The following is a 24,515-nucleotide window of genomic DNA, read 5'->3' as shown; positions in this document are numbered from 1 at the left end:
ATACATACAGATCTAAATGTGGAAGACCCGTTGACTAAACTTCTCTTACAAGCAAAACATGATCACACCTTAGTACTCTTTGGATATTAATCACATGGCGATGTGAACTAGATTATTGACTCTAGTAAACTCTTTGGGTGTTAGTCACATGGCGATGTGAACTATGAGTGTTAATCACATGAAATTTGAACTAGATTATTGACTCTAGTGCAAGTGGGAGACTGAAGAAAATATGCCCTAGAGGCAATAATAAAGTTGTTATTTTATATTTCCTTATTCATCATAAAGGTTTATTATTCATGCTAGAATTGTATTGGTCGGAAACTTAAATACAAGTGTGGATACATAAACAAATACCGTGTCCCTAGTGAGCCTCTACTAGACTAGCTCGTTGATCAAAGATGGTTAAGGTTTCCTAACCATAGACATGTGATGTCACTTGATAACGGGATCACATCATTAGGAGAATGATGTGATGGACAAGATCCATCCGTTAGCTTAGCATATGATTTTCAATTTATTGCTATTGCTTTCTTAATGTCACATAAAAATTTCTTTGACTATGAGATCGTACAACTCCCGGATACCGGAGGAATACCTTGTGTGCTATCAAATGTCACAACGTAACTGGGTGATCATAAAGATGCTCTATAGGTATCTCCGAATGTGTCTGTTGAGTTGGCATGGATCGAGATTAGGATTTGTCACTTCATGTATGGGAGAGGTATCTCTGGGCCCTCTCAGTAATACACATCATAATAAGCTTGCAAGCAAAGTGACTAAGGAGTTAATTGCAAGATGATGTATTCGGAACGAGTAAAGAGACTTGCCGGTAATGAGATTGAACTAGGTATGAAGATACCGACGATCGAATCTCGAGCAAGTAACATACTGACAGACAAAGGGAATTACGTATGTTATCATAAGGTTCGACCGATAAAGATCTTAGTAGAATATATAGGAACCAATATGGGCATCCAGGTTCCGCTATTGGTTATTGACCGGAGAGAACATTTGCTGGCTATTGAGGACCTTTTTAATGAATAAAGATCCTTTTGAACGGAATTCAAGAAAAAATTAGCTTCCCTTTGAATTGAAGCACATGCAATATCTTACCGAGATCTTTGAGAACACTAGGAATTTAATTATTAGAAGATTATACCAAAGTAGTTTCTTCATCATCTAAGAGCGTATAGACTTAGCAAATTTGGGCTCCCAAACATCCACAGACGCGCCTGGACACAACCCCGGACAGCGCCGGATGACCCCTCATATGTCCTGCCGGACAACCACACTCCTCATATCTAAACCCTCAAATCCATGCATATCCACGAATATCACAAGATCATCGAGTAGTTTCATAATTCAAACATAGTTAAAACATAAAATTTATTTGAAGTGCACAATTCAAACATTAAACTCCTTGGTTTCCTCCTTGGTTTTCATTGTGGATCCACATATGCTCCACAAGATCATTGAGTAGTTGCAAGTGCACCTGTTGATCTCGAAGATTCTGATGCATCTATAGAAACTTCGTAATTTGTTTGCATCTTGTTTCAGGATGTGGACTTGTTCTCCAGGCTTCTCAAAATCATGGGTTCAGTCTACCCTTCACCCTCGTCCCAGACAGTCATATTGTGCAAAATGACGCAACATGTCATCAGCTACCACAAAGTCTCTGATTCGCACATCATTGCAGCTCTGTGAAAAATTTCCTAACGAGCTTGGAACACTCTCAATGCTCTCTCCACATCCTTCCTAGCCGCTTCTTGCATTGTTGCAAAGTGGCCTTTTTGTTGCCATGGGGATCGGATATGGTCTTCACAAATGCTGCCCACTAAGGATAAATACCATCGGCACCCCACATTGTAGTCGTGCCTATTGACGGTGTAGTTGCATGGCAGCACTTCCCCACTACAAAGTTTCCTGAACAGAGGAGATCGCTGGAGCACATTGATGTTGTTGTGAGAATCAGGCATGCAAAATCCAAGTCCTTTGATGCCACTACTTCGAGTATGATGGTGACCTCTTTGATGTGACCTTGGTACACACCGCACAAATCTTTGGGGCAGTTCTTCCATTGTTAGTGCATGCAATTAGCAGAACCGAGCATACCCGAAAAACCTCTTGCCTCTCCAATAGCCATCAACCTTTCTGTATCTTGCACATTTGGTTCTCTCAAATACTTTTCTCCAAACACCTGCACCATGGCATGGAAAAATCTCACAGTTGTCTCTAGGCATGTGCTCCCACCATCCGGACCATCTCACCAACGACATCGGTGACAGTACCTAGTGCAAGCATCCTCATAGCAACCATGCATTTCTGCTTAGCAAAGAAAGAGAGTTGTTCGCAACAATCCCTGGTGAGCTGAAGTACGGATCATGTGCCTACACTCCCTCCACCATGCGCAAGAAGAAGGGTTTGCACATGCCGAAGCATCGACGAAACCATCTATCAACGAGTGTTGGCCCGAATTGGAGTAACCCTTGTTGAGCAGCCATGCTTAAGTGACCCTATCCCGGTTCAAAACTCGCCCCCTTTGACCAAATCCTTGAAGTTTGGAATGTGCTCCACCTCCCTGTCCATTTCCTTCTAGTCGCTCATGATCATTATCATCATCATCATCTCAGCATCTTTGTCCGACTACGAGGAATTGAAGAACTCTCTTTGCACTAATTTATCAAGCTCTATGTTTCCATACTCCTCATCTGACGAACCATCCGAATCCATCGATTTGCCTACAAAAGAATCACAAAAAACTGCCCGGATAATTTGTCGAACACATAGAGTGCAGGGTGCAGTTTGAGACTAGCTGGGCATACCGTGGCGGGGTCCAAGGCGACAAGACGACCGGGGATGAGTTTTGTGGGGGTAGTGGCGGCGTTGAGACGTCGGGACGACGCCTGAGCTAGGGTGGCGTGGAGTTAGGGGAGGGCCGGGTGGACGAGGGAGAAGAGAGGAGAAGAAAATGACTGGTTCGGCAAGATCAGGCTCATTTGGTGGAATTTGTGATGGGTCTTGTCTGTTGGATCCGACACGGCGGACGCGCCCGGGCACGTCCGAGCCTACTCATATCCGCCCTAGATATGAGTTGGATATGGATGGTGCCGGTCAACCCAGACATATAGGGCCGGTTTGAGGAGCCCGATTGGGTCATGATTTTGTGACCGGTCACTGACCGGCCGTCCGCCCAGACGTATGGGCGAGTTTGAGAAGTCTGGCTACAGATGCTCTAAACCATTTATCAACTTTGGGTTGCTTACCCATGTACCACGTGGTACCTAAACCATTTTTTTGAACTTCCAGTCGAGTGATGGAAAGTATAACTACGATCTCTCGTGATCAGCTGTAAAAAAAAAGGCTCCCATGATCTGAAATCGTGTGATGGGATGACTCACCGGGACAAGCAGGTGCGCCGACACCATCCAGATTCAAGGCCGTCAGTTTCCGTGAAGAAATCTGGTCTATTTTCTGTACGGGCGACGCTAGGCGCCGGTGCGCCGGCCCAAACGGTTCGGCCGGTCCAGCCCCAACCGTACGATCCAGTGAGGAGCCGTTCCGATCTATGCGTTGACTTCCCCTGCTCTTCTTCCCCTCCGCATGAAGCGCGGGCGCTGCTCACCTGCACGTCCTCCTGGCCCGCTAGCAACCACCTCACCTGCGCCCCCTCTTCGCCGCTCTCCACGCTGCTGGATGCTGCACTCGCCGCCGGTTGCCGCCGTCTTGTCTCATGTATCTCGCCGGATCCACGCATGTAGCAAAAAGTTCGCCGGTGGGTTGCAGCTCCCCCTCGCTGGTGATGGTCACGGCTTCGGCAACACCAGTCGCCGGTTGCAGCTCCGCTAGATGCAGCTCTTGTTGCCGTCGGTTGCAGCCCGACGTCAGCCAGGTAGCAGGCGCTGCATCTTGAAAAAGAATGGATGTAGCAAAAGTCGTTGCCGGATGTAGCAAAAACCTACCACACTTGCAGCAAAAAGCCGTCGTTCACCGTCGCGGGTTGCAGCTCGGTCGTGCTGGATGTAGCAAAACGTGATGCCGGTTGTAGCAAAAAGCGACGCTAGTTATAGCAAAACTGCGACGCTGGCTGTGTGTTGTAGCAAAATGTGACGTGGTTGTAGCAAAATGCTATGACGGTTGTAGCAAAATGTTATGCCGGTTGAAGCATGTAGCAAAAAACTGCGACGTTAGATTTGCTAGGACCAGCGCCGCCCGTCCTCGTCGTTCAGCGTGTGCCCGTGGTTGCAGGCTTGCAACTCTAGTTGCTGCGCCTGACAGTTCCCACAGCTTCGCCGGCGGCTACTCGGAGCCGTAGTTGGGCGGAGGCCATGGCTGAGATCCGAAAGTTGCAGAAGGCCATGGCCGTGGGGAGCTAGCAGGGATACGAATTGGGGAGAAAGAAGGGAGAGGGGCTCGCCGGCATGAAGGAGAGGCGGCGTTGGGCGCCGTCGCAGGCGAGCACTCGCCGCCAGCGAGAGAGTTTCTGGAGGATGCGACCAACGTGGGGCGTGTGTGGAGGAGCAGAGTCGTGATGGGCTGGAGGTAGAAGAAAAGGAGGAAAAGTCGTGCGGGACCCACCATATACATGTGTCTCGTGCGGGGTGGTTGTTTCCGTATCGCATGAGCCAGCGTGGCGTACGAGACCGGTGGAAAGTTCGACCGGTGCGCCGGCTCGAAACGTTTCCCTTTCTGTACTCTGACAACGATCCACGGGCAGCAGTCCAGTACAAACGTCGGGTCAGGCAAGCACCCCCCAAACTTCACCAGAAAAAGCCTGACGCCGATGGCTGCACTGCCAAGATTTCTTTCTTTCTTTCTACACGGCCCGCTATACCAAGACCCAAGTACTCGTACTACTACAATCCAACAGGCAACGCCAAACGGCTGGAGTGGGACTCACTTTCACCATGGCAACCGGCGAGCATCAAGTTGCCTTCACTGATACGTACTATAATAACCACTCCTTCAGTAGCGACAAAAACGCTCTTATATTATGCGATGAAGGAAGTATATTGGAAAAATGTTTGATAAAGGAAAGCAAACGTGATTATCAACTGTGGTGATTATGCTTAGGAAAAAAACATTTGTTGATTTCAGATAAACTCAATAGAGGGTATGTGAATCATTAAGTATGAATGCTTTTTTTTGAGGAAAGGCCATCATGACAAGCTTTATTAAACTCAAATAATGATTACATCGTTCGCTAATCCTCCTAATAGGAAACTTGGAGGATCATCGTCCCATCTACCAGAATGTTTATTCAAAAAGCTGAACTTAGCAAGCTCATGAGCTACACCATTCACTACCCTATTAAAATGTTTAAATTTAACCTTCCCAATTAGATTGGCTAAATCAACACACTCCGCGTAAATAGCCGCCGCTGAATCCCACCATTGCGATTGGCCAGTGCAAAAGTTGATCACTTCAAGAGAATCCGACTCGGCTTCAATATTATCAAGGCCCAAAGAATATGCAAGAGATAAGCCTTCCTTCATAGCCATTGCTTCAGCAGTTGTAGCATCGGCCGCATGGTTTAAATAAACGCACCTAGCTGCTACTCCCTCCGTTTCTAAATATTTGTCTTTTTAGAGATTTTTAATGGACTACCACATCCGGATGTATATAGACATATTTTAAAGTGTAGATTCATTCATCTTGCTCCGTATGTAGTCATTTGTTGAAATCTCTAGAAAGACAAATATTTAGGAACGGAGGGAGTACAAAGGAGCCGTCATGATCTCTGATGACTGCTGCAGTTGCTCCTGTACCTTCTTCCAAGTGGTAGGAAGCATCAACATTCAATTTCCTTATTCTTGGTTCAGGTCTGGACCATTTTTCTTCCACAACATTACCTGACTGTTTCCTCACCCTTAAGGCATTCCCAGTAATGGCAAGGATTGAAATTGCACTGCTTCCAGTTTGGTTGGCATTGCACATTAGCAGAGCTGAAAACTCATGAAAGCAATGCTTACCTGGGGGTAATTCGGCATATATGATCTCCATATTTGCCAAGTTTGTCGTCCACCTTCTGTTAGCTTATACAGTATGAATAATGGAAAATGATCACTACTCAGTCCCAGACACTCCTTACATTTATGAGCGCAATTGTTGGTACATCATTAGGCGTAATGGTACATGCAGTCACAGGGGGTCCATGCAAAGTATCTTCCACAGTTGATGCACCGCACTGCATGTATGTATGTAGTACTTCCACCAACCAGGTACTGAGATCGCATTCTACACAAATCACACCCAATCCGAGCATGGAAACTGACGCAGCGAAATCAATGAACTCCTTAAACATGGCCGCAATTCCCTACGGATCAGGGACTTCACAATGGTACCTGTATCTCAGAGTACACAGAGTAACCTTTGATGCCAGCTTAATCTGTTGTCATCCTGTAACAGTTTATTTCTACATCTCCTTTATAACATTGCCAGAATCTTCCTTCGTAGGGACTCCTTTTTCTAAACCTACTATATGTTGTTTTCGGGGCTCTGCTACCGCCTATATTTGGTGACATAAACAGATGCCCAATGCTGTTCAGATACAGGTAGGAAAGGCTTCACCAGAAATCTTCAGCAATCAAAACACATGGGTGAGGAATAGGATTGTTACAGTAGGAGCTACAGTTCCAAGGAGTGTAACAATACCGTGTGTTTTGAAAGATAAACACATTCAGATCTGCTTTTCCCCTTCTTTTGCTCAGCTTTATTTTGTTTCTTCTTGTCCCTCTACTTTTCAAAATATTCACTTGGTCTTATTAGCCAAAGGTGTCCAGGGCTGGTAAAGGAGTTCCATCTGAGTTCCTTTTACACAGCTTGAGGCAGAAGAAAGCTAGTATTCAGGCTTTGCTGTCACAACTTCACAAAAAGGAAAAAAGCGCAATCAGAAGAAACCAAGCATGAAGGAAAATGACATATTTTTCAGAGAAAGAAGAGTGATAAAAAACCTTTACCTCTTGGTTGGTGTAAAATAGCACACCGACAGCTCAAGGTAAATCTAGAAAATATACCAGCCAAGTGAACTGAACATAGACGGCGGTAAATAATGTATGATAGAATTGGAAAATAGTCGTACACAAAAGGAAAAGAGAAACACGTAAGCTTGTACGACTGAATTTCTTTAGTGAAGTTACACAAAGAAGATAGGTACCCCATAGCAATCACTTGAAGGACAAGTAATTAGCCTAGCAGCAGCACCTATCCTACCTAACTTTATGTTCCACCAGTTCTTCCCTGCACATATGTAAGTTCCTCTTGGCTAGACTCAACAGAATTGTACAGAAGCTCACTTACATCTCCTTTAGTGCTCCACAGAATTATATGAGTGATGAAGTAAGAGACATATATAGATTATACGAGAGGAATCAGTACCACCATACAGAGAGATCATCATCTCCTCTGGCGAAGAAGAGATGATGAGGGAGGGTGATGCATGTGTTGCACTTCTGAGAAGCAAGCTCCATGGCCTGATCGAGAGGAACCACACACTGGAAGAGGAGAACAAGCAACTGAGGCATCAAGTCAGCCGTCTAAAAGGCCAAGTCTCCTCACTTGAAGGGCAGGATACTGATAGAAAGATAATGTGGAAGAAGCCAGAGAATTCTGCCACCAGCAACAACTACTTCAAGGAAAAACAGTTTGTTCACAACAATGATGATGTGAAGGAAGCCATGGATCTCAACAGCTCGGCATGTTACAGCAGGCAGCAATTTTCTAGGACACCGTCAGTGAAATCAAGAGCACCAAGAGTTCCAAATCCACCACCAAGTCCGACGTGCATCCAACCGATCATCAAGGCAAAAAAGGAAGGATCCATGGGTCCTCCTCCTCCACCGCCACCTCCCCTACCTTCCAAATTACTGAAGAGCACCAAGGGAGTCCAAAGGGTGCCAGAGGTAGTTGAGTTGTACCGGTTGTTAGTACGAAGAGAAGGCAAAAGCGATGCGAAGTCTGGATCTGTGGGAATTCCAGTAGCTACTAACAGCCGAGACATGATCGGGGAGATAGAGAACAGATCAGCTTATGTTATAGCTGTAAGTACATACGATTTTCTATCTATTTTTAGATGTGCATATGATATATTGTTTACTTAGCTGCCAATTCCTTGGTTTAATTTTTCTTTTCTTTTCGAACCAACATAAGCAACAAGAGTATGAGTAGTATGACAATTGCACAATATTTCCTCCCGCATGACAGTTACCAGTTCATTGTTGTATTAAAGACAATATCTCAACAGATAGACTATTCTTTAAACATCTCTCCCATTTCGTAAATAGTAATTTTTTATTGTGTAAAATTTTCACTCACCTTTAAAACCTTACGAATACACCACAATATATGATATCTTTTCTTTATGCATCAAAAAGCAATGCCATGTGTTAGTTTAAGAGAATGCAACATGTTCTTCTGATTTTTCTGTTTCCCTCCTGCAGTTGATAATGTTATATAACTCTTTATTTTTTTATAGTACGAATAATCTTTTAATGTACATCTGAGTCATGTTTTCTCCCTATTATTCTGTACAGATCAATAATTTCCTCACCAATCCAAAAATATTCCCTTATGATTGTGTTCCAACAGATTAAATCAGATGTAGAAAATCAGGGCGAATTCATTAGCTTCCTGGCAAGGGAAGTTCAGAATGCAGCATACAAGGAAATAGCCGATGTTGAAGAGTTTGTGAAGTGGCTAGATGGGGAACTATCATACCTGATAGACGAACGGGCAGTGCTCAAGCACTTCCCTAACTGGCCTGAGAAGAAAGCAGATGCCATGAGAGAAGCAGCATTCACCTACCGGGATCTGAAGAACCTGGAAGCAGAAGCATCATCATTTCACGACGACAGGAGAGTGGCTACACCTATGGCTTTGAAGCGCATGCAAGCTCTACAGGATAAGTGAGTAGACGAACTGCATGCATTTAGTAAGGCTGTTGCATTGTCAAACTTTCAACAATATGACATGATTCATACTTCCCCTTGTAGAATTGAACAAGGTATTCACAATACTGAAAAAATAAGGGACAGTGCAAGTGGAAGATACAAGGATCTCATGATCCCATGGGATTGGATGCTTGATTCTGGAATCATAAGCCAAGTATGTACCATCTACTCCCAAACTTCTAATATCCATCTTTTTCATCAGTTTGATATAACAGAGAAGAGATAGTTAAGTGCATTTTACAAACTCGTCTTCAACTCCAAACCAACTTACGAGTTATGTGGTACACATTGGAATTATCCCACTACCCTTTTTAGCTATAAATTCATGTCTAATAGACATATCATATATGAAGTATCCTCTTGCTACCTTAACAGCTAAAGGCCGCTTCATTGAAGCTTGCAAAAGAATACATGAACCGCATTATGAATGCACTGAAGTCAGATCCATTTGTAAATGATGAGGAACTGCTCCTGCAAGGTGTCCGCTTTGCCTTCCGAATACATCAGGTAATTCTACCACAATCACGAATTACTTTCGGATGGCATTATGAGTTGCTACCTACAAACTAACTAACCAAGGTAACTGCAACAAACCAAATTTGCAGCTTGCGGGTGGCTTTGATGAAGGTTGCCGGAAAGCATTCCAAGAACTCAAGACGTACGCAAGCAAGTCAGAGTGATCTGATGGATCATATATGGGTTCAAATAAGCATCATTGGGATACAACGGACATAATTAAGTTTTGCCGAGGTTGGCTCCAGGTCGAATCCACTAGTCTCCAGGATAATTCCGTGAACAATTTTCTTAACTTAATTATTTTGCATCTAAGATGCGGACCTCTTGGATGCAATTTGAAGCCTGAGAATTCTAAGTGCATCTACTCAGAACTCTTAATTTAAGTACACCTTTTGGGAACATTCTAAAATTTCATTAGAGGCTGGTAAATAAAAGAAAACAAGAGCCAACCCTTTGATTGTTAGGTGGTCATACCATGAAGTATGAAGTAAGAATCTGGAAATGGCATAATTTACGGTTACAGACAGGACGACAGTATGTGCCCTTCATTCCTAAGGAGTGAGGTTCACAATTGTTAGGGCGCACTGAATACGATTTTTTCTTGTTAGAATTTGTCTGGGGTTTGCTAAAGAGCAAATTGGCTGTAAATGCTCAAAAACTAGGTGACTGCTCCAAGTATTCAAACCTGCACAGCATTTATGCGACAAGTGACAAGAGTATCAGATACATCCAGTTTTCCCATAAAAAAAGCAGACAAATCCACTTTTACCTAGGGCACCTACCTTTTGAGATTCCGCTGTTAGAGGGTGTTCAAGTGCACGTTGAATCAACAACATCCTCTACTTCGCAGGAGCTCTAATTGTCTGTAGCAATAAAAATACCACCTAAGCACCATAAGTCCGACATTTCCCACAATCCACCAATGCTGGATAGCCCTATTATACAGAGGACGACAGTATAATCCTATTATACAGATAGGACGACAGTATAATCCTACTATACAGATAGGACGACAGTATGTCCCCTTCATTCCTAAAGAGTAAGATTCACAACTGTTACTCTGTTAGTGCACACTGAATAGGGTTTTTTCTTGTTAGAATTTGTCTGAGGTTTGCTCAAGAGCAAATTGGCTGTAAATGCTTCACATTAAGTAATAATTGCCAAACCACACCTCTCCTTTTGGCTTCCGATTAAGCATAAATGTGATGAGGATGGTCTAACAATAAGCTACAGAAAATCTTAAGAAGTACTATCGTCTCAAATCGTGTTTTGGACCGAACGCAGCAGGATCATGCGCTTTGGCAAAATGTGCAAGTGTTCCCGGCGCCAAAGATCCACAAACCAGAGAAAATCTACAAGGTTGCTGTCAAAAAATGAAAAAAACACAGGCACCAATCAACTTCGCTCTACGGCGCCTACCATTTCAGATTCTGCTGTTAACTGCTGCATTGTTTCGCTCAAAATGTGTTCAAGCGTATGTTGAATCAACAACGTCATTACTTCTTTAGCAGCTATTGCCCGTAAGCAATAGGAATACCACCTATATATAACCCTCAAAAGAAAAACCACCTAAGCACCATAAGCCCAAATATTTTGCACAATCCCAATGCTGGAAAGGATGTGCGAGATTATTCAGCTATCCAAACAGAGATGCGCGAGCAAACCAAGCACGAATGCATGGAGCTGGCAGGCTGCTGCAAAATCTACAAGAGCATCACACAGACGGGAAAAGAAGGAATCAGCCACCCCCAAAAAATACCTGGATCGTGTAGCCCTTGCTGGTGCGGCCGAAACAACCGGCGGCGGCGGGCCGGTCCATATGACGGCGTCTCGCCGCCGCACCGCCTACTTCCCGCGTATCCCTCTCTCTCTCTAGGCTGCTCGCCCCCTTTCTCCGCGCTGAGACGCTTCGCCCGCCGTCGCCGGCCGGCGGTAGCGTTGTTGCCATCGGACATTCTTAGGCTGGCTGGTGGGCCAGGTACGTCTCGGCCCCACCTGCTGTTGCGGATTACGAAGGGATCTACCACCATCGCACCTCCCCTCGTGGCCCCACTTGACAGTCGCACGAAAAGACGATACCGACGCGCCCGCTTTTCTTCCTTCCGGCACCTTCCAAGTCCCCCTTCCTTCTGGCCTCCCCGGCGATGGCGACGGCAGCGAGCTCCGGCGGCGTATCCGACCATCAGTATGTCTCGGTCAAGTTGGAGAGCCTCCGCCTGGCGGCGCTCGACCTCGCCCCTCACCTCTTCGGCTCCCACCCCGCCGCCGGCTCGTGGGACCCTTCCAAAGCCGTAAGCGTCGCATCTATCCCCTCTTGTTCGCGAGTGTGTTCCCGTGCGGAGATTGATGGATTTTTTTTCCTGGTGGTGTTCGCAGCTGCCGATGGAGCGGGCGGCGGCCGCCATTTGGGAGCTCAGCTGCGTCCTCCCTTCTCGACACGGTGAGTTGGCTCATTTTATCATGCTGTTCGACAACTCCATGTGGGTTTGAGATCCCTTCTGGGAGGTTTGTGCTATGATGAGCTATCTTGCTGTGGCATGCCGCTGGGATGCTCTGGTTTGAGTTGTTGGGTTGGGCTTTAATTATTTATTGGGGCTGTCTCCTGTCTGTTTAATGTGTGTACATATATTTTGTCATGAACTAGTGATTTGTCATTGCTGAGTATAACAATGTAGTACATGGAGCTGGGCCTTCGAAATGAAATAAAGTGATTCTTGAGCTGATCATTTGCTATGCTCTGGTTAACTGAGTTGTTTACTTACTACATATGCAGGGAGTTAGATTCTGTTCAGTTTTTTGAGCATTCTGACTAGCTTTTATGCCCTTTATTTGTTATGTTTTGTTAGAAACACTGGATTTCAAGTTACTATTGAAGACAAAAGACGATAGCTCAGAGTGCATTGTTGAGGAGGGACCGAACCGACCGCTAGGTTGCGGGAGCAATCAAGTGGAAATGACGGATGCAGTCTTTAAACTCACTGAGAAAGATTCACTTGAGTGTAAGGTTTGGGTTGAGACAGAGATGTTGTCCCCATTTGACCTAGCCGCTAGCTGGAAGGCTCATCAGGAGAATCTTCAGCCTTCAAGGGTGCGAGGGACCTATAATGTCGTTATGAACACTGAGACTGAAGCCAGGGACGAGGTTTGTATTCTTTTAACTTTATCTTACTTTTGTATTTTGACTTATTGTGCTGCTGCATGTAATTACGAAACTGTAAACATAACCCTCCAATAATCTTGTAATTGATAGTATATAACTACATATGCTTATTTTGCAAAAACCTGGTTTCGTTTAAAGGCTGGTCATAGCTAGGTTTGTAGCATCTAGTTTCCAGCCAATGCTTTGTTGTAAAGTCCGATACCATAGAGGGTGCTATGTAATAGGTTGACTGCTGGAGACAGCTTGCTACTTGGTTGTGGAGCCGGACCTCATTCTGGTTCCTAGCAAAACTCACTTGTTTCAACAAGTTCCCATTTCCCACTATTAATTGGTGTAGTAAAGTGATGTGTTTACTCAAAAGGGTGTGAAACTGACCCAGTACCCAGCAGATTTCAGAACCTTGACCGACAGTATGTCTTATATATTACTTTGATGTTTCAGTTCACGTACTTGTGAATGTAACCTACTCCCTCTGGTCATCAGTGTGTTTGAGATGCTTGACTATTAGTTTCCGTCACAATGTTTAAAGTTTATAATATTATGGAAGTATTTTAGAAAGAGTTGCCATATTACTCTGGTTGTCAAGTGTCAAAAAGTTCAATGGTATGCTTCCAATGGCCACAAGAATCCGTGACCAGTGGAATTATTGGAGCAATGCTCAGAATGGTGACAATTTACCTTTAGAAGAACTGCAAGCATTTAGAATGTATTAAACAAAGCAGAAAATCAAATGGAAAAGAACATCCCAGCGTAGGACTGCAGGCAAAGACCAAATGTATTTAACATACATATTTGATATGACCTAAAACTAAAAGTTTAGCTGCCCTAACTAATTTAGACAGCCCCACTCATGTCCAAAGCTGTCTTTCTGCAAAGTGTGACACCCAGATTTGGCAAAATATATTAAAGTGTAAAGAACTAGGTTCAAGGGTCTTCCGTGTTACTCTGTACTTTCAGAAAAATTGGTTTCCCAAAAATATGTTGCCTGCGTTTCTATTTGCACAATAGCTGGTGCTTCCTTTTCTGTTCTGCCAATTTTGTCTTTTTCCCTCAAGCAGAATGACTTCGCTTCTGGTTTGGAGCTTGATTTAGAGAAGTATGTAGTTCCAACAACACCCAACATGGGCTCAGGTGTTGTTTATGCAGCTAACTTGACTGAGAATCCCCGCTCTTTATCGTCAAACAATGATACCACCAAGGTCATTTTGCACAATTCGCTCGACGGTCCTGCGAATCATTATGCTAACACAAAGAAGGTATGACCTAGTTTTCTCTGCTCAATTGAGAATTGGCTGTTAGCTTTAAATCATGTAGCGTCGACATTTCTTCATTTATACAGTCCATTATAGAAGGGTAGTTGCTGCCCTTTTTAGTAAACCATGTGGAAATTTGGGCAGCTTTCGTAGAAGCCACATTGTAAATATTGTCATCTTAGCACTGTGATATCCACTGACAAATGAGCTACTTTCTGTTAGGTCTTCTGTTTGTTCATTCAGAAAAAAAAAGGATTAGGTTGAACTGATTTAAGTTAAATGAGATTATGAGCCAGGACTAAGTTTCTATTATTAATTATTATGTTATATATCTTACAAAATGTGACTAGTTACCAGTGACGTGCTTGGAGTTTTCCTGTGGTCATGGAGCTACCAAGTTTTCTTTACTTGTTTGAACTTAAGCCTTATCAAAAGTATATTCCTCTGTATCATTTAAGTAAGCAGATAATGGACGTTCATCTTATGGATGGACTTATCTGCATGCGTTAGAGGCTGAAACTCGTTTAATATGCATAGGTGCCATACAGTTGGCTCGCAGTCTATGTCTACGAACTGAAACATTGCAATTATTTCTGTAGCAGCCGAAGAAGCTTTTGTTTATGAAATATTCTTTTAGTTTTTTTCTGATTTATTTATGCCTCATGGGAGGATTAAAATGTAACTATTGCTAGTAAGACCAGGATAGTGTGACATGAAGAACTAAACATGCATTTGTCAGGTTTCCCAAAGCCGATGCTCTGGGCATGCCTGGGATTGTACCGGACTTTCTGGCCATAGCAAGTGCCCCCGCTAAGCCGCCTTGGCTGACCCCCTGTTGTGTATACCACTGTTTGTGTGTCTGGTATCATTGTCATTTGCTCAACAGCCGAAGGAGGCGAACACATCCTATTCAGATTAGAAACAACTTTTGAAATATATACGTTTACATTTTCCTGCATTTGGATAGAGGACTTTCTGTTAATATCAACACTAGGAATGATTTATAACTTGTGCCTCAGGACGTAGATGGAAGACATACACCGTCACAGGAAGAACAAAAGGCAGTCTTTGTTGATAGAGGTGTTGGTTCGCCAAGGTTTGCTAGACCAACAAACGAAACCATTTCAACGAGCAACATCAAGCAGGATTCTGAAGCAAAGTTGGTATTTATTGTTGAGCTATTTGATATATGCTAAATAGGTACTCCCTCCGTCCCATAATAAAGACGTTATTACATCCAATATACTCATATATTAGATGTAATATTGTCTTATATTATGAAACGGAGGGAGTTAAGCTTTAACTCATTGAAACTTGCATAACTTCTTCGTTATTGCAGTTCATGCAGGGGATACGTTGTACATAGTTCTCTCGAATCGTAAACTACAGTAACTGTGTAGAAATATTTATTGTGCATAAACTCATCAGCTCATTTGTTTCAAGCTATTATATAGTATCACATATGAACTCCACCCTTTGATTTCTTCTTTAAAAATAAAAATTCATCCCCTATGAAAAGTCTTGCACTATGAAGTTTCTGAACCTATCAAAAAATACATGTTTTCAAGTCTGCCAACTGAAGTTCTTTCAGCTTTGGCTATCAGGGTATGCCAGCAGCAGAAGGAGCTGTTGCAGCAGCAGCTGTAGCTGATCAGATGTACGGACCAAAAGAGGACCGCAAGTTAGTCATTGTGCTGGTAATTTTCATGTCACTTATGTGTTCAACAAATTATTTAACAACAAATAATGTGCAGCACTACCTCAGGATTTTTTTTGTGTGGATAATCGCTCAGTTAAATATTTATGGTTGACAAGATATGAATATAGTTAAATATGGTTATACTCATTCCTCTGCACTCCTTGAAGCATTTTCTGTTGTTTCAACTACCCTGACTGTCCTTCTGCAATCGTGTGCTGACATTGTAGGTTGGGCTGCCAGCTCGTGGTAAGACATTTACAGCAGCTAAGCTTACAAGATATCTCCGATGGTTAGGTCACGAAACAAAACACTTCAATGTTGGAAAGGTGAACATTTAGCTTAAGCTAGATTTCTAGATAACTGCACATGTTTATGGAATAGTCGCTGACCCTATGTATTTTCTGATGTTTCAAATGTAGTACCGTCGGCTCAAGCATGGCACTAATCAGGTACTTGCATTCTTATGTGCCTAATCACTGTTACTAACATTGCAGTATTTTAACAATGCTCAGGTGCTACTGTCAACTGGCTAAATTTCTGGTGGTTTTCATGAGAAATGAGGATCTTTTCATTTCCATTTCCACCGAGTCCATCATAGGATTTTATTCACTCATGCAGTATTTCAAATCTGAATGTACTTTGAAGTTATGGTCCTATTTATGAGTTTTGTTCTGGAATAGTTCTCTAATTGCATCATTTTGTATAGACTGCTGATTTCTTTCGTGGAGATAACAAGGAGGGTGTGGAGGCACGTAACGAGGTTGGTGCATTGCTACTATTACTATGTTGAAAGTCAAAAGTAACATGGAAATCATAGGTGTTTATGTTGAACCTGGAGCATGGCCAATGCTACTCCCTCTAATTCCAAATCTGTGCAATTTTGGATAATAACACGGTCCAGTGCACTATTTTGACTACTAACATGTGTCCAGTATGCTGTTACAATTATGGAAGTATGTTCATGATGAAATAGGTAATACCAAGTGGACAATCTAGAGCTCAAGATCCTTCTATATATGTTGATGTTGATTGTCAGACCCATTTTTTCCCTAAGGGAATAATTTACTTTCTGCTAATCTAGTTTGTGTGCATTTTCATACATAACAAAGTAATAAACCTATATGCTTTCCATGAAACACTTATTCTTGAATTTTATGCTAAATTATTTCGTCCTTTTTAGGTGGCAGCATTAGCAATGGAAGATATGCTATCCTGGATGGAGGAAGGTGGCCAGGTAAGGCAATTTTTCTTGTGTTAATTCTCTTTTTTTAGTAACTGATTATGGTTATTTCTACCGGTCTGCAGGTTGGTATTTGTGATGCCACAAACAGCACAAGAAGTCGAAGGAACATGCTGATGAAAATGGCTGAAGGAAAATGTAAGGTACAAATTAAATCGGCGGTAGCTCTTGAGTGTCTTCTTGGTTAATTGAACCATTTGGATTCACCTAGTAAGTAGCTGACCGTTGATCCATTGGTGATAGTTGTCACTTTCACTTTTCACGTTTTCAGTGTAGCTGGCCATGTCCCCTGCGTTTTTTTTAAGTAACACCTGAAACCATTTATCATGGGGTATACGTTCAGGATAAACTCCAGGGGCGAATACTGTTCCATTTCCATGTGAACATTTTTGTTCGTGTTGGCCTTAAAGTAATTGTTGTGTGCGCACGCTTAGTGAATGCATTCACATTTTAAAGGGCGAATTTCTAAAAGCATGATCTCTAAAATTTAATCAGGAGGAAGTAACAAAATTTACTCTAGTGTTCTTACACATAAATAAACCATAGTAATTACTATTATTATCTGAAAGACTAATATAATCACAACAGAATAAATTGACATCACACCAGCTATTTTGAGTTGCACCAAACGCTAGGTCCAAGTGACCTGTTCAACAAAACACCACTCACTTTGGCATTGTTTTGCACATTTAATATTGCTCTTCATATTCTGATTTGAGTCACATAAAGCACCATGTAGACCAAATGCGCCACCACACATGTTAAATATGTCGAGTTACTGTGCAGTTTGTGACCTAATTGTCTACCCTTTAATATTGGCCATTCGTTCTACTTTCTAGATCATCTTTGTGGAAACAATATGTAATGATCAGGATGTTCTTGAGAGAAATATTCGCCTGAAAGTTCAACAAAGTCCCGATTATGCGGAGCAGTGAGAAACATCTTGCCTACTCACTTGTCAACATCATATCAATGCATTTCTTATGTCATTGATGTTGTTTGTATTACAGAACAGATTTTGAAGCTGGTGTGCGAGATTTCAAAGAGCGACTGGCATATTATGAGAAGGTCCATAGCTGCTAAATTGTGTTATTTGGGGAAAAAAATGTGTGTAGAATTCGGAATAGTTATACCCAAATAATTTGAAATCTGTGCAGGTGTATGAACCAGTAGATGAAGGGTCATACATAAAAATGATCGATATGGTTAGTGGGAACGGGGGCCAGTTGCAGGTATGAGCAGTCAATCTGAGATATGTTAAATAGAGCCAAAATTCATCTGGTTTCATACTATCGTGGACATTGTTTGAAATTTGGTGTTTCTTTTTATTTTGTGATAACTGTATACTTATTAACTATACAATCTAAGAGTCGGTTCTCTTCGCGCTTGCTTTATAAAACCTAATATGTGGACTAGATGCAAGTATATACTGCTGTGGTGAAGACGATATTATTAACTTGCAATCTTTGCAACTAGTTCCAAATATCCTAATCTATCTATTACTTCTTCATGCAGATCAACAATATAAGTGGTTACTTGCCTGGACGGATTGTTTTCTTCTTGGTATATATCCAGAATATCTGAACCTTTTCTTATCACACCTTAAGATTAACTGATTGCTTTGAAGTTCATTATGATTATAATTTCTAATTCATCTAATGGTAGATCAAATTGCAATGTGAGTTTCGTTTAGTGATTCAATGATACAAGCATCTATCTCGGGTCTCTCTAATTTTATGCACTGTTCTCTGCATATTTGAAAATTGGAACTATATTTTTCCTTGCTCTGCTCGATACTCTACAATTGATGTTGTATAAGGACCCAGGGAACTTTCCATTGGACCATGTTTCCTTTTGGGTACCTTTCATGCGATTGACTACTACCACTTTAAGGTCGATAGCAGCAATGCTTGCCATGTTAACCTAGTTTTCAAATTGATATTGAATGCATAATACTGACAGTGGCCCTGAATCATGCTTATGGCTTATGTTATTACTATATTGGCGAGCTCCATTTTTTTCTGGTAGTAGCGGATGTAATTAAGGGGCATGCTGCTGTTTTGGTTCCAATGCTACTTGTTTTGTTAACTGACACATTTATTGTTGTTACAGGTGAACTGCCATCTTACACCTCGTCCTATCCTGTTAACTAGGCATGGGGAAAGTTTAGATAATGTCAGAGGAAGAATCGGTGGAGATTCATCTTTGAGGTATTCGATTTCTTTGTCCTAGAGTCTTGTTGTTTAGCCTTTGCTGCCATACTGAGTTCCATTTGGGTACTACACTAAGGAACATGACATCAGAAGTTCTAAATGGTTATTAATCTTTCGTGCTTGCTGTAAAACCATCTGCCCACTAAGGGGACAACATTTATAGGCCCAAATTATAAAATTTGGGCTGAACAATCCTTTTTGTGCTAGCTAATCTAAGTTTTCTTTTTCTTTTTCTAGTTCTTGAACGGTTTTTTCCCTTTCTAGTTGAGTGCCTTTCTTAGACTATCCATATGGCACCTCCGCGTGCATGATTATTTAAACTGAACGTGTGATTATCTAATGTTATACATACCAGTAACCTTTATTGTCTATAGAAATTTTTTGGACATTCATCTCTATTTGTACTAAAAATGGAGAAGGAAAAAGAGAGAAGGGAAAAGGATTGGGGGATTATAGCATGCCCTGGTGGAAGGAGACCAGTAACTTCATGCATAATGATATACTCCCTCTGTCCCACAGTATAAGATGTTTTTGCAAGCTAAAACAGTTTGCAAAAACGTCTTATATTGTGGGACAGAGTACCAATCAACAACCTGGTCATTGCATGTCTGGGCACGGTAGTTTTCATCTTTCCTTTTGTCAGTCCCCTGTGCATGTTATATTTGAAAACCTATGCTTTGGCTTTACATAACTGAAAATAAATGGTTTGCAGTGAGGCTGGGGAGGTTTATTCAAGGAAACTTGCAAGCTTTGTAGAGAAGCGACTGAAGTCTGAGAGAACCGCCTCTGTGAGTATGCCTTTTGTTACTACTTTTGAGAAAGAAACCTACTTGCTAAATATATGTGCAAAATCCGATTCAGATTTGGACTAGCACACTCCAGAGGACAATATTAACTGCATATCCAATCATCGGATTTCCAAAGGTAGGTTGCCATTAATAATTAACAAAGCTCAGCAAGATTTATCTGCCCCTGATAGGAGCTGGGAACACTAAATGGTTTTCCCACATTTCTTGTAGATACAATGGCGTGCCCTTGATGAGATAAATGCTGGTGTTTGTGATGGGATGACATATGATGAAGTAAAGAAAAATAAACCTGAAGAATATGAGTATGTAAATTCACTGATTTTATTGCTTCTTTTCTTCCCTGGAAACAAGGCATGCCACACGATATTGATTGATGCACCTATAATTTTAGCAACTCCATATCCCGCCAAGTAGAACAGATCCTACCAGGCCAAGCTTGCACAATTATAAACATACACTAGTAAACCAAGCTTGCACCTATAATCAAGACTTCAAGAGGCTCAGTGATTTGTAGCAACAATCTGATCAAATTCAAGCCACGGATTGTTCTTTTAATCATGCAATATTAATCGAGCATCATGCTAATCCTTATCGATGGGTTTTTCTATACAGTATTTTAGCTTGTAATATTTTGTATAAATCTGTTATAAAGTTAGGAAATTTAGTGAAATGGTTAACAACGTACCATGATATATGAACGCAGCATCTGTCAACCAGCAATCCAGGAGTCTCTGCACATCCGGTGCCTGTGAATCTATGTCTGAATTTTTACCGTTCCTCATTTTCTTGAAGAAGATTTCATTTACCTATATGTGTCTGTTTAGATCACGTCGCAAAGACAAGCTGAGGTACCGTTATCCTAGAGGAGAATCCTACCTCGATGTCATTCAGAGGTTAATCCGAGTTGCTTAGTAGCATCACATGCCTCTTTACATAATTCAACTAGTGTATTTCTTGTTGGTGCCTCTCTTAATCTTGTCAATTTTCTGTGTGCAGATTGGAACCTGTAATAATTGAGCTTGAAAGGCAGCGTGCCCCAGTGGTAGTCATAGCTCACCAGGTAAGCATGTCCAGCTTTTATATTTTTCTAGACCTTTTCTTACCGAAGTATGCATTATGGATGTATGAGGGAAGAAACTCTTGTAGGCTGTGCTGAGATCACTATATGCGTATTTCGCGGACAAACCACTGGAGGAAGTTCCTAAGATTGAAGTAAGCACGTGTGCAACATCTTATAGTGTCATCCTGGCTGAAATCATTTGTTCGTCACGACTGAAATCATTTGTTCCTCTAGATACCTCTTCATACAATCATTGAGATAAAAATGGGCGTCACTGGTGTTGAAGAGAAAAGATACAAACTCATGGACGCAGTGAACCCAACTGCAGAGGTCTGAGGCATGGCGCATGGAGTCTGTCCTCTCAGTTCAGACAGCACAAATAAATTTTCGGATGATAGTTTTATTTACCGAAGTATGTAGATGTAGATGATACCCAAACGTATCACTATATTTCATTGTCCAGAAGTAAAGCTATAGTTCATTGTGAAGTCTGGCTCATAGATGATCCTAGTTTTGAATTTTGGCTGGCGATGTAAAGGTTCGCTTGGGGCAATCCAGATGGATTCATTCATGTTCAGCTGAACTTGTTCATTCAAGATTTACATGTAACACCACAGATTCAGTTTATAATGCCAGGATTTGGAATCGATCCAGGTAACCGCGTGGGCGTGGATACGCTACCTAGTCTGAATTTCAGCTTTGTGAAATATAAACTGGCTATATGTGTTGCTGCGTATTTCGGCGTGTACGAGAGGCCGCCGGATGAGCGCTCAGCAAACCTCTCCTTCCCTGGCGTGGTAGTCAGCCTCGGGTGAGTAAATTGCACAGAAGCACCACCACAACTGAAGGCATGGGGCATTGGAAGTAGATTGGTATTAAGATTGGTAATTTTTACGTGTCGGTACCAGGTTTGGGGCGAGACGTTGCAAAAGAGGCTAAAAGTGTGTTTTATACGTATTGACAGGGAATCTGACCGGTTGGGCCCGCCTGTCAGGTGCCTCGTTGGCCAGTGAGCGCGTGCCCGCGCGCTCACTCGGACGAGCCCAGGTCGCACCGTTTAGGCGCGACTGGTGCGGACTGAGCCAAACCCCGCTCATTCTTCGCTCTGCTCTGCCTTCTTCTTCCTGCTCTCTGCCTCGCCGCCGCCGCCTGTGCTCGCCCCCGCCGGCCGCCACACCACGCCGCTGTAGCCATGGTTTTGGAGGACGAGAGCAGCGATGACAAGTCAAGCCTCACGTACATGTACTCCGAAACCTCCACCGATGGGCTCAACCAGGTCAGTTACTCCATTGGAGCTAGGGTTAGGTTTAGAAATTTTGGCGATTTTTTTCTGTGTAGGTGGTCTTTGTTGTGAGGATTTTGTTTGATTTGCTTTGTCCTCGTCCTCTGCACATGATGGTAACTTGGATTTTGCTTGGGCAGGTGCCTTTCTCACTTGAGGACTCGGATTACAAGGGCCTTGAGCTAGATTTGATGTCGTTCTGCGACAAGCATGGGAAGCCATCAGAGAGGCTTGTTGCATTTGAAGGAACAATGACTGGGAGAAGGTTCTTAGCATGTACAGAGCCGATATTTTTCTTGCCTTATTGATTATGCACTGGATGTGTTCATTGCAAGTGGCAGAGTCTTGTTTGCCAAGCGTGATTCAGTTATGTCTATGGTAAATTTGTTAGTCATATATGCCCTACTGTAGTGCTCATTGTAGGAATGCTCAATACTAAGTTCAATGGAGTGCATTTCTGCTAAATATATGCTCCTGTTGTGTGCACATGCTATTTATTTATATTTGTTTCCAAATGTAGTGTTGCTCAATATTAAGTTAGTGGAGCCACTAAGTAACTGTTGCTTACTGCTGACAGTAGGTAGTCTCATTAGATAGTTTTTTGCTGCATGCTAATGTAGTGTATTTAGTTGGGCTAATGTAGTGCTTTGATAACCTTGATTCAGTGATGTCTATGTTCCATTTGTTAGTGATATAGGGCAAAGTAGTTCAATAGTAGTGCACATTGTAGGATTCCATTATATTAATGGTCAATTCTAATTAGTTATTCTGCTAAATATATGCTCCTGTTGCTTAGCACATGCTAAGTTGAATGGAGTGTTACTCTGCTAAATATATTGATCACCCATTGTAGGATTACGTTAAGTTATTTTACAATGTGCTCCTGTTGCTTAGCACATGGCTGTGCAAATTCAGTGTTGGTCAGTACCAACATTAGATACTGCCATCAACTAACTGTTGCTTACTACTCATAGTAGTTGTATTGTTCTTAAGTTTGCCCTTATTATTTTTCCAGGAAGGTCAGAATTGTGGGTTTGTTCAGTGGGTTAATGAGCAGTGGCCCCCAACAATGGACAATGCATTGTTGAAGCTTTGGTCAATGGTTGAAGAGAGCAAGTCTGCTAGGGTGAATGATAATCTTGAAAGTGCTTTAACTATATTCACCATTTGACAGAATAAAAAAACAAGCTGGATGCAGACTATGCCAAGTTAGTGAAAGATGTGCATCAACTTGTGGATATGCAGGAGGATAGGGTTGTGGATTTCAGTTATCTGCAGTCCAACATCACATATCAGCACCAATGCAGAGTTGAATTGGTGGCTGGTATGAAGGCAGAAATGGCAAAGAAAGATGCAGTTATAGAGAAGCTTCAATGGAAGTATGAACTCCTGTGCAACCTGGCAAGTGCTCAAGCAACTGTCATCCGGAACCTGAAGTTGAAGAATATGAAAGAAAAGGAATTGCTGAGTGAGGCTAGGATGAATTTGGAGTTAAAGAATGCAGAGTTCACAAAGTTTGAGGAGAAGGTCACCCAAGAGAAGCTAGAGTTGAAGTTTTAGGTTGCTGATCTGCTGAAGCTCAAGGAAAACCATAATGAAGAGAAGCACATGCAAGAGCTTAACATTAGTGGGCTCATGAAGGCAGAGGAGAAGCTCAAGGAGAAGATCAAGGGGATCCAGGCCATCTTACAGAACTGAACAAGATGAATTGAGATTAGTGGGCATTGCAGACCTTTTAGGAAGGATGGCCGTGCAATGACCTAGTAATTTAGAATTATGTTTGTGTAATGTATGGTTCTAGCAATTGGGAACTCTGGATGTTTATGTACCTAGTAGTTATGCTATTCATCCTTTTGTGAGAAAAGGATGGATTGTGCATTTGAACTCCACTATGTATTGTGAACAATGGTTGTGTATGCCCATAATGTGTTGAACTCCGGCAAGTATTGTTTGCTTTGAATGTTAGACTGAAAATGATGACATACCAAGCATTGGAAGATGCTTATCTTATACTGATGCTTAAATGCTTAAATGCATTTGCATAAGGAATAGTTTCTTATGTTAGAGTGATGCTTAAATGCTTCCTCATCATTCTTTTGTTATGGTGCCACCCAAAACCCAAGATGCTTGTGTTTAGGTGGTTTTGTCGACCCCGAGCCACCCTAGACCCTAGATGATAGGTTTAGGTGTTTTTGTCGAACCGGAGCCACCAAAACCCTAATTGATTCTTTTAGGTGGTTTCATCGACCCCGAGCCACCCTAGAGCATAATTGATAGTTTTAGGTGTTTTCGTCGACCCCTAGCCACCAAAACCCCAACTGATAGGTTTAGGTGG

At 42.3% G+C, this 24,515-nt stretch overlaps 2 protein-coding genes and 1 long non-coding RNA gene across 6 annotated transcripts; 2 read left to right on the top strand and 1 right to left on the bottom strand.

The window, feature by feature from the left end:
- Positions 1-6,050: 6,050 nt before the first annotated feature.
- Positions 6,051-11,315, bottom strand: LOC119296424. 3 transcript variants are annotated; one of them, XR_005145200.1, is made up of 3 exons: positions 8,716-8,813; positions 6,960-7,003; positions 6,051-6,864 (listed from the first exon to the last, which is right to left on the bottom strand). It is a non-coding gene; the product is annotated as an uncharacterized LOC119296424 (long non-coding RNA). The 3 variants fall into 3 exon arrangements; XR_005145201.1 differs by lacking the exons at positions 6,960-7,003; positions 8,716-8,813 and adding an exon at positions 11,224-11,315; XR_005145199.1 differs by lacking the exon at positions 6,960-7,003 and having other exon boundaries at positions 8,716-8,822.
- LOC119296423 (protein CHUP1, chloroplastic-like) lies at positions 7,035-9,826 on the top strand. The gene is made up of 5 exons (XM_037574820.1): positions 7,035-8,039; positions 8,587-8,903; positions 8,991-9,102; positions 9,324-9,455; positions 9,554-9,826. Exons 1-5 carry the CDS (start codon positions 7,419-7,421, stop codon positions 9,626-9,628), a joined length of 1,257 nt encoding a protein of 418 aa, XP_037430717.1. The 5' UTR covers positions 7,035-7,418; the 3' UTR covers positions 9,629-9,826.
- LOC119296422 (6-phosphofructo-2-kinase/fructose-2,6-bisphosphatase-like) lies at positions 11,204-21,556 on the top strand. Of its 2 annotated transcripts, none has more exons than XM_037574818.1 (23): positions 11,204-11,755; positions 11,841-11,904; positions 12,311-12,606; positions 13,683-13,880; positions 14,897-15,036; positions 15,469-15,574; positions 15,804-15,902; positions 15,996-16,025; positions 16,283-16,336; positions 16,757-16,810; positions 16,882-16,959; positions 17,656-17,747; positions 17,827-17,884; positions 17,974-18,048; positions 18,332-18,379; positions 18,929-19,026; positions 19,742-19,817; positions 19,891-19,953; positions 20,049-20,140; positions 20,663-20,731; positions 20,835-20,898; positions 20,985-21,050; positions 21,133-21,556. In XM_037574818.1, the coding sequence occupies exons 1-23, from the start codon at positions 11,609-11,611 to the stop codon at positions 21,232-21,234; spliced, it is 2,169 nt and encodes a 722-aa protein (XP_037430715.1). In that variant the 5' UTR covers positions 11,204-11,608; the 3' UTR covers positions 21,235-21,556. The 2 variants fall into 2 exon arrangements, with proteins under 2 accessions (XP_037430715.1, XP_037430716.1); XM_037574819.1 differs by having other exon boundaries at positions 11,205-11,755; positions 14,897-15,040; positions 15,482-15,574.
- The last annotated feature ends 2,959 nt before the right edge of the window (positions 21,557-24,515 follow it).

The sequence above is a fragment of the Triticum dicoccoides genome, chromosome 4B (genome assembly GCF_002162155.2).
Source record: "Triticum dicoccoides isolate Atlit2015 ecotype Zavitan chromosome 4B, WEW_v2.0, whole genome shotgun sequence".
Lineage (NCBI taxonomy): Eukaryota > Viridiplantae > Streptophyta > Magnoliopsida > Poales > Poaceae > Triticum > Triticum dicoccoides.
Note: the sequence above shows the minus strand (reverse complement) of the source record. Positions and strands in the feature narration are given on the sequence as shown.

Bases quoted from the DNA above. Each gene is read 5' to 3' on its own strand.
- LOC119296423 (XM_037574820.1), top strand. From the start codon at position 7,419: ATGATGAGGGAGGGTGATGCATGTGTTGCACTTCTGAGAAGCAAGCTC. The intron at 8,904-8,990 runs GTGAGTAGACGA...TTCCCCTTGTAG, and splicing joins ATGCAAGCTCTACAGGATAA to AATTGAACAAGGTATTCACA. The intron at 9,103-9,323 runs GTATGTACCATC...CTACCTTAACAG, and splicing joins ATTCTGGAATCATAAGCCAA to CTAAAGGCCGCTTCATTGAA.
- LOC119296422 (XM_037574818.1), top strand. From the start codon at position 11,609: ATGGCGACGGCAGCGAGCTCCGGCGGCGTATCCGACCATCAGTATGTC. The intron at 15,575-15,803 runs GTAATTTTCATG...CTGACATTGTAG, and splicing joins GCAAGTTAGTCATTGTGCTG to GTTGGGCTGCCAGCTCGTGG. The intron at 17,748-17,826 runs GTGAGAAACATC...TTTGTATTACAG, and splicing joins AGTCCCGATTATGCGGAGCA to AACAGATTTTGAAGCTGGTG.